The sequence below is a fragment of the Cryptosporidium bovis genome, assembly GCF_009768925.1.
Source record: "Cryptosporidium bovis isolate 45015 chromosome Unknown contig_3, whole genome shotgun sequence".
Classification (NCBI taxonomy): Eukaryota; Apicomplexa; class Conoidasida; order Eucoccidiorida; family Cryptosporidiidae; genus Cryptosporidium; species Cryptosporidium bovis.
In genome coordinates this window covers 410,001-419,255 of record NW_027125024.1, presented here as the reverse complement: position 1 = coordinate 419,255, position 9,255 = coordinate 410,001, and the positions used below count along the sequence as shown (strand labels likewise).

Below are 9,255 nucleotides of genomic sequence, written 5' to 3'. Positions count from 1 at the left end.
CAATATACATCACTTCTCCTTAATTTTAGACTGAAATTATGTGTAATTAACCACTTGCTATTTTTTACACCCTTTAATTATTGTATGCTTAATTTACCTACATAATTTGTATCAGTACATTAACAATTGTTTAAATTATCTTTATATTAGTTACTACATGCATTTTTAATCTATACACTAGCCACACCTTGCCGCCAAATAGAAAGTGTATAGCAGACTTTAATTTGAAAATCATTTAAAAATAATAGTAATATCAATTATTATTATTACTTTAATAGCATATTGATAATTCAATCTAATATTATTCAACTGTTTTCTAATTGTGTTCTTTTACTCCATATACATAAATGAATGAGGAGATTGCAAATAGAGTAAGTTTGTATAATAATGAAATTGTAATAGTAAATATTTTGCATATTAATTATTTTTAGGTAATAGACAGTATAATAAAAACATCAAATCCAATAATAAATGAAAGAAAATCAGATGATGAAAAGTTTTTAACAGAATTACATAAATATGAAGGCTTAATGATAGATGAAATAGTATTATTAACACTTAAAATAACAAAATACAAAGTTGAAAAGATGATAATTTCGGAGTATTATTTGGAAAATATCGAATTTATAGTATTATCTATACTCGAAAAGTACATATTAAATAAATGGGATAAATTCACAAATCAAGAAAAAATAAGAATAAGAAATAATTTACTTTTAATATCTATACAAGAATATAATGCAGCTATTAATGATAGTGCTAACAATAATAATATTTGTAATATGGACGAATTATTAATATATTCAAATTCTGCTATTAGAAAACTCTCATATATTATAGGATTAGTAATAATTAATGATAACTTTGTTTCATGGAAAATATTTATGAACAATATATTAAAGTCAAGAAATATAATAAAAAAGAAAAATAATTTAGATATTAAAGTTGATAAATTAACAAGACTTATATTTGGCATTGTTAATGAAATAATTGATAGTTTACTAATAAGTTCAAACTTAAAATTAGATTCAAAAGCTAGAGTTTCAATTATACACGGAATAAGAAATGAAGTTGAGCCAATATTACATTTGATAAGTAATGATATAAAGGAAATAATTGATTTAATAACAAAAAATGACATTTATTCCAATAATAATAATAATAATAATTTTATTATAAATAGAATTAAACTTTGTTTTTATACACTTAAAAATTTAACAAATATAATCGATTCAACTCATTTAATTAAATTAAAATTGGATGAATTACTTATAAATATATTACTGAGTTCTAATAATTTAAATGTAGATGATGAAATGATTGATTTATTAAATTATCTCATGTATAATTTAAAAAAACAAAAAAAAAATTGTTTTAATAATTTAGAATATGAGGACATAAATAGATTTTCTATTGGTATTTCTAAATTAGTTCGAAATATGGTTTTATATCCACAACTAATGTTCGAAAATCCAAAGTACGATAATTATTTGAAGCATATTTGTCTGACTGAATTATTTAAAGATTTAACTGAATTAACATTCATTTATATTCTTAAGTTCCCAGATAATATAATATTTGAGAATTATGGCAATAAATATGATACAATAATACATATATGGAATACTTGTATTTTATTGTCATTGCATCCAAGTATATTAATATGTGATTTATCAATTTCATCTATGACATATATATTAAAAAATATTCATAAAGAGAATAATATATTTCTTAATAATATAGAAATGTTAAATATAGATATACTTGTTGTAATTGTATTCATAAGATCGATTAAAATGGGAGATCCATCTATAAACTATACTTCAAATGAATGGAACGAATGGAATATTATTATATCAAATATGCTAATTAATTCATTAAATAAACTTAATTCAGAAAAATTAAGTGTGTTTTCACACTTTCCATCTCAAATATTTTGTTATTCATATATTATTTCAAAGTATTCGGTTTTATATGATCAATACTACATTATAAATACAGAAAATAATAACAATGAGTCTGAAATTACCATTCAAGACTCAATTAATTGTTATAATTCAAGTTTTCATAAGCTATTTGGTACATTAAAGAATAGAATAATTAATCTTATTAATTCATTAATTGACTTTGAATGTGGTATTGCTTTGAATGCATTTGTTGAAACAATTTTAAACGTATCAACATATATATTAAGCTCGCAGACATTTAATAAAAAATGTGAGAAACATTTATGTGATAATAATTATTCAAATCCAAACAGTTGCAAAAAACTATTAATATTAGATGTAATATTCTTTTTTATTGAAACCACAATAACGCGTTTAAATTTTCATATCACTAATGAAAACAATGATATCAATAAAAATGATAATAACAATGTTACTAGTGCTAGGTATTGCCTGGATCTATCATCGTCTTATATGGATTTACTAATTAATCAAACTGATATTAAAAAAACTAAAAAATGGTTAATTTCATTCTATAGTCTAATAAATGGCATACTTAATTTAAATTTAATAGATTTATGTGGTTTTAATTTGGAGAACAGAAAATTATCATTAATGTATATTTCAATTCTTTGCACAGATTGGTATAAGAATTTATATGATACAAACAACTCATGTGTGAATATTGAATACTACTTGAAAACATTCCTTTATTATTTATCATATTCTGGAGATGACAATAATTGCAAGGAATTAAGAAAAACATCAGGATATTTATTCTCAAAATTATTAATAAATAATTCAAATTTATTTAAAAATTATATATCCGAAATAATTAATATAATAAAACAGGCTTTAAATATACAGAAATTAACTATTGAAGAAAAAAATATTTTAACTTCTGTTTTAATAGCAGTAACAAATGCAACACGTAACTATTCAGAAATATATCAATTCTCACTTATTGCTTCAAATAACTCTGTTGAGTTTTTATTAAATATATGTAATAACAGTAATATCAACAATAACAATAATAATAATTTAATCATCAATAATTTACTTAATAAATCATTTTTGGAATTTAGTTTTGGTTCTTTAATTAATGCTTTAAAAATTGATTATAATGATATTTCCGAGGAAAATTGGTATAATTTATTACAAATAAAGAATTCTTTGAATTTAATTTATTCATTGTTTTCAAATGTAAATTTACCATCTAATTATTTAGAAGCATATTCAGGTGGATTTATCGATAAAATTGATGAAAAAATATTATTCAAGCATCCACTAGAGAAAATAAGTTTAACTATATTTGAGTCAATCTGTTTTCTTTTTTTTACATTCAGTTCGATAAGTTCATTTAATCTAAATAAAGAAGATAATGTATTATCTAATTATTTATATGTATTTAATACGATATCGGATCAAGAATGGATAAATAGGAGTGATATAAAAAATATAAATGATAAAATAATACAAAAGTTATCGAAAATAATATCATATAAATATATTTTCAGTAAGAATATAAATACAATTAGGAGGATAACTTCATCAATTAGAAATATATTGATAAAAATAATTGTGTACATATTTACACTGGGAACTAACCATGAAATTGTATTAAGTGAAAATAATAATTGTAACAGTAACATTAATTTTGTTGTTTGTTCTGGCCTTTATTTTGACAATAAATATTTAAACTTACTTACAAAGACTCTGATTGAACCTATATTAACAACGCCAATATATATATTAAATTCAATAATAAAAAATGGATTATCCAAAATACTTTCTCCTAATTTAATCCCAAGATGTACCGAAAATGATTATAAGATTGTATTATTTTTTGAAAACGTATTTGTATCAAATTTCATTCCGAATATAATTAATAGACTAAATATTGAATGGGATAATTTAATGAAGTGCCAAAGTTATATATTACTAACGTCTTTAAATAGCGATTTAAAATGTAGTTTACCTATGGAAGATCCTTTTTCAATATTATTTAAAACACATATTCCATTTAGAGATTTTACTGAGGATTTAAAAGATAACAATTTATTAAATACTATATATATTTCACATTATAATGATTTGTGCGAAATATCGCAACAAGTACTAAAAATAATAGATCAATTCTTTACAGGTTATAAAAATCAAATTCATATTAATGTACCAAACAATAAAAACTACAATTCAAATAAATGTAATAATTATGATGGAAGTAATATGAAATTAAATAAATTTCAATCAAAAAATATTATTATATCAAACATATTTTATAATAACGAGAGACTATTATCATCTTGTTTTAATTTACTTATTGTGTTTTTAAACTATCCTAATTCAAATGTATTAGAACAATCATTACATATAATACAAAAATATTTAAAACTGTATAGTAACAATTTATCTAATATGAATTTGAATGACGAAAATTTTCACTTGAATATAATTCAAAGCATAGTTATTGAACTTCTTAAACATTCAAGCAAATATTTTCCATTTGATCCATTGAATATATCTCAAAATGAGAATAGTGATATGAACATATCAACTCCGTTAAGTTCATATTTATTATTAACACATACAAATTTAGTTAAGAATGTAATACAAGATGCAATTAGTTGCATTATAAGGTCAAATAGTGATTGTTTTGATTTCATTTTTAAATATAAGGATGAACTAGGTAAGGAGAATTCTAGCAATACATTTTCAAATGAATATAAACAAAATGATTCACTTATCAGTCATGATACAATAATATTTACTATAAATATTCCAGAAGCTATATTAAGCAAGGCATTTCAATCTCTCGAATTTATTATTAATCGTGACAATGAATATAATCCATTGAATAATAATATAATTAGTCAACAAGATATTTTATTGATCTCAAGACTATTTCTGCAAGATTATATTCAAGATAATACTTCAAATTCATATTTTTCAATTGCTATTGAAAATTTTTTGATTCAAGTTTCTCAATTATCAAAAGTAGCCATTATAACAAGCAATAATAAAAATTCACATTTTGAATTGAAAAAATGCATTAGTGTGTTGAATTTTGATCAGAAAAATAGATCAAAATAATAAATTAATATATGTTACTAATTTCATCATTATTAAATTTTATTAGTGCTATTTTCGATTTTGAAAATACTGTTTCTTCAGATCCAGTGACTAATATTCCACAAATATCATCAAATATGGGATGCCCTCTAATTGATTGTAAATTTATGTTATTTTGAACATTTATATCTATACTATCTTGTTCATTAATTCGTACTCGATTATTAAATGAACTGATTGGTGTTATTTCGTTATTTATACTTTCTGAGTTTGAATTATTTTCTTTAAATGTATGTACTTTTGATCCAATCAATTCAATATTGCTATAGTTGGTACTTATATTAACCTCATTATTATTTAAGTATTTTATTTTTTCTATACTAAAATAGTCTGAAAAACGGCCTAGGTTAAAATTAAATGACAAATTACTGTCTAATGAACTATACCCTCTAATATATTTGTCTTTTGTGTTAATAGTATAAATAATATCACCATTAGAATTGTACAAAGATCTTCTAAAACTATGATCATCACCTAGTGATGGAATATTAAAGTCGTTCTTACATATTACTTTTGATCTTAAATCCAATTGCTTCATGTAATCATCTATTCCACTAACCACAATTTTTAAGTCATCTTTAGGTGTAAAACATGACATTATAGCCATACATGGCAATTCAAACTTAATTACAGGATCATTTCCTTGTATTTTTTGCCTTAAATCCCATATTTTACATGTTGAATCAAAAGATACCGTTGAAAATACATGTGGATGATAATTTGTAAATCTAACTATATTTATATGTGACATGTGCATATCTGGCATTAGTTTCATAAATGAACCTGAATATACGTTATATAATGCCACTGATTTGCCAAATCCACTCGTTAAAAAGTAGTCATCTGTTGAATTGACAGATATTGAACTTAATTGTGGAAATGCTTTGGTTTGTTTCTCTATTTTAATTATATATGGATATTTTTTATTTATATTACTTGTTCTATTATTATTATTATTATCATAGTTGTAATTATGACTATCATAGTAAATATTATTGATATAATTACTGCTTATTTCATTATTATTGTCGCTATTTAATAATTCATCCATGTAAAATGGATTCTCTTTCATACTTAATATTGATATTGATCCTAATAAACAACTTCCAGCTATAAATAACTCTGGATGGTTATTTAACCAACTTAAACCTATTATTGGACTTATAGAAACTCCTATATATTTAAATTGTAAATTTAGTAAATATTATTACATATTGAATTAAATTTATTACTCAAAAAAGTAAAAGTATATAACTTACCTTCTTCGCCTACTATTTTATCTTCATATCTATCAACCAGCCTAACTTTGCCTAAAGAAGTGCCAATTAAAACCAAATCTGATCTTTTTGAACTAAACTCAAACTGTCTTGTATCCTCTGAGCTATTCAATATAGCAATCTTAACATAATTACTGTATTTTAAATATTCATACCCTTTTTTCAGTTTTAATTTGTTAGTGTTATTATTGTGACTATTTAAATCATAAAAAATCTTATCATTGTTATTATTGTTACCATTACTATTATTGTCATTTTTTGGAATAATATTGTTTTCGTTTTCTATAAACATATTTAATTTACATAATTCATTTTCATCCTCACTGTTCTCAATTGACATCGAAGTATTATCTACAAAAAGAGTGTTTATATGTGATACTTGATAGTTATTATTATTAAGTAATCTGCTGTTACTATTGCTATTTGAATTAACATTTTGGTTATAGTTTCCAAACAGCTCATTAATAAAATTTAATATATCTTTAATGTTAAATTTTTTTATTTCATCAATTATTTTTTGGTCTGATATATCATCATCAAATCTATTAAGTTCCCTTTTGATTGTAATTACCTTGCATTTTATAAATTTTTGTTTTGACATTAAATCAATATCTTCAAAAGATGATAATGTCAAAAATGAGGATAAGTTTTGAATATAAACCTCATTTTCTTGATTAAATATAGTTTTTTCTGTATATGGTAATATTGCTACTTTATATAAATTTTTTCCATCTAATGTCCAAGAAATTGGAATAACCAAATCACCTATAGCTTTTACTTGATCCTTTAATTCATAACTTATATTATCAATAGAATAATCTTTAATTATAGTGTGAATCAATTCACCATTTACAAATGAATAATCTTCATTTAAACTTGATACCAATTCTTGTATGTTGTTTCTTATTAATTTAATAAAATTATAATCTTTTGAGTTTTTCATTACACCAAAGACTTTCTTAATAACTTCTTCTTCCTTAAATTTATTTTTATCTTTATTAAATTGAGTTATCCATCCAAATCCTTGTAATATTACAATAGGATAAAAATTATGGTCCTCATAATAATTGCTGATATGACTTATTACAGAACAGATTAAGTCAATCAAACAAGAATTATCCCTTTTTAGCGTAATGAATGTTTTATTGTTTGATGATAACCTATTCGTATTAAAATATTTTCTCCACATTTCATTACCAGAAATATCGTTCACCTTAATCATTATTTCCAATAATTCTCTACTACCAATATAACAATCATTTGTATTACTAACTTTATGAATATTAGTATTTTCTGATAAATTACCATCCAAATTATTTACAGAATTTAATAACATACTCTTAATTTCATTTATATTAGATTTAACTGGGTTGTATTTCCAAATACAACCTATGAGACTTTTAGGATATTCACACCAACAATATTCATTCTGTTCAGACTCAAAATTTGAATATTGAAGGTTTATACTCGTTGCAAACATATTAAATATTATTGAATTTGAACATAACATATCAAAGTACTCTTTTATATTATGAAATTCAATATTACATGTTCTATTTATAACAGAACATGGTGTAGTACAATTTATTGGGCTATGCGTTCTGTAATTACTTGAATATATATTTGTTAAATATAACTCATTATTACCCGTTTCATTATTTTCTCTTTTCTTTTGTGCACTCATCAATAATTCAACAAATAAATCCTTATCTTTATAATTATTGTTTGTTGAACCAGCTGAATTCAATTGTTTAAAAACAGACACTGATCTTGGTGTCAATGATGTTTTCCAATTTGTATTTGATGCAAATGAAATAAAGGCATTTGTTAATGATATTTTTTTATATAAATTATAATTTAATTTTAAATTGATCCTTCTTTCTTTCTCTCTGCATTCACTTCCTGACTTTGATATATCTATTCGATTTAAATTATTTATTATATTTCCTTTTTTTTTTTCGTAAACTAAATCATTTAGACATCCATCATCCAGTGATCTTTTACTCCTAAGTATATTAGTTGGTAATTGCAATTTGTTTTTGTTTAAAGCAACATCCTCATTGTTATTTGCTCCATTATTCACAGAATTACAATTATAATCTAGCAAATCGACATTTTCATCTGTACTATGTATTAATTCAATCGGCAATTCTAATAAATACCTTCCTTGAGAGTTTGGTTCAGATGTTATTATATTTCCAATTCTCCCACCTATTAGTATCTCTCTTATTCTCATTGGACATGGTAAACGTATAAAATGACGGCATGTATGTAGAGTAGATAAATATTTTATCTTTTTTGCAAGCTCGCATACTTTTACTGATATTGATTCGTCCATGTCTTTATATATTTTTGGATCTATTTTAACGGTTGTTATAGGTGTCATTATATCTATGCTATCACCTACTCTAAGCCAAAATGTGTGATTTCCATTTTCGTTTAAAATGTTCATATAAAATACAAGTCTCCAGTTTACTAATTCTGTTGCAAATGAGATATCTATATTTGTATCCTTTGTTTCATTATCCGACCATTTATACAATAACTTTTTACCTTTAGATATATTTTGCACAAAATCAATATTTGTTTTACAATTACCATTGTTATTGTTATTAGCATTACTGTTGATCTTGTCATCTTTTTTCCACCAATCATATTCCAATATTTTCAAAAACTTATCATCATTTCCAAATTCTATACGGTATGCTTTTACTTCCTCTTTTGGAATAAATGATCTCTTTATTCGTAACTGATTTTTTTCTACATAGTTATTTATTTTATATTCAATTTTATTTCCACTACGAATTAATTCATATTTGTTGTGACACCATATCCCATCGCTCTTAAATTGTACAAATCCATATTTATGACAATAAAATCTCCAGATTATTGGATTATTA

General features: G+C 22.9%; 2 protein-coding genes across 2 annotated transcripts in view; one reads left to right on the top strand and one right to left on the bottom strand.

Moving 5' to 3' along the window:
• Nucleotides 1-530: 530 nt before the first annotated feature.
• On the top strand, nucleotides 531-5,039 carry FG379_002156 (uncharacterized protein; the record flags this gene model as incomplete). The annotated part of the gene is made up of 1 exon (XM_067328025.1): nucleotides 531-5,039. The coding sequence occupies one exon, from the start codon at nucleotides 531-533 to the stop codon at nucleotides 5,037-5,039; it is 4,509 nt and encodes a 1,502-aa protein (XP_067183564.1).
• A 4-nt stretch (nucleotides 5,040-5,043) lies between these two features.
• The window catches only part of FG379_002155 (uncharacterized protein), a gene marked incomplete at both ends in the record, with an annotated part of 4,337 nt that continues 125 nt past the window's right edge, over nucleotides 5,044-9,255 (bottom strand). The window contains 2 exons of the mRNA XM_067328024.1: nucleotides 5,044-6,251; nucleotides 6,338-9,255. The exon at nucleotides 6,338-9,255 is cut by the window's right edge and continues 125 nt beyond it. Coding sequence (XP_067183563.1) covers nucleotides 5,044-6,251; nucleotides 6,338-9,255 — 4,126 coding nt within the window. The remainder of the gene's footprint in view (nucleotides 6,252-6,337) is intronic.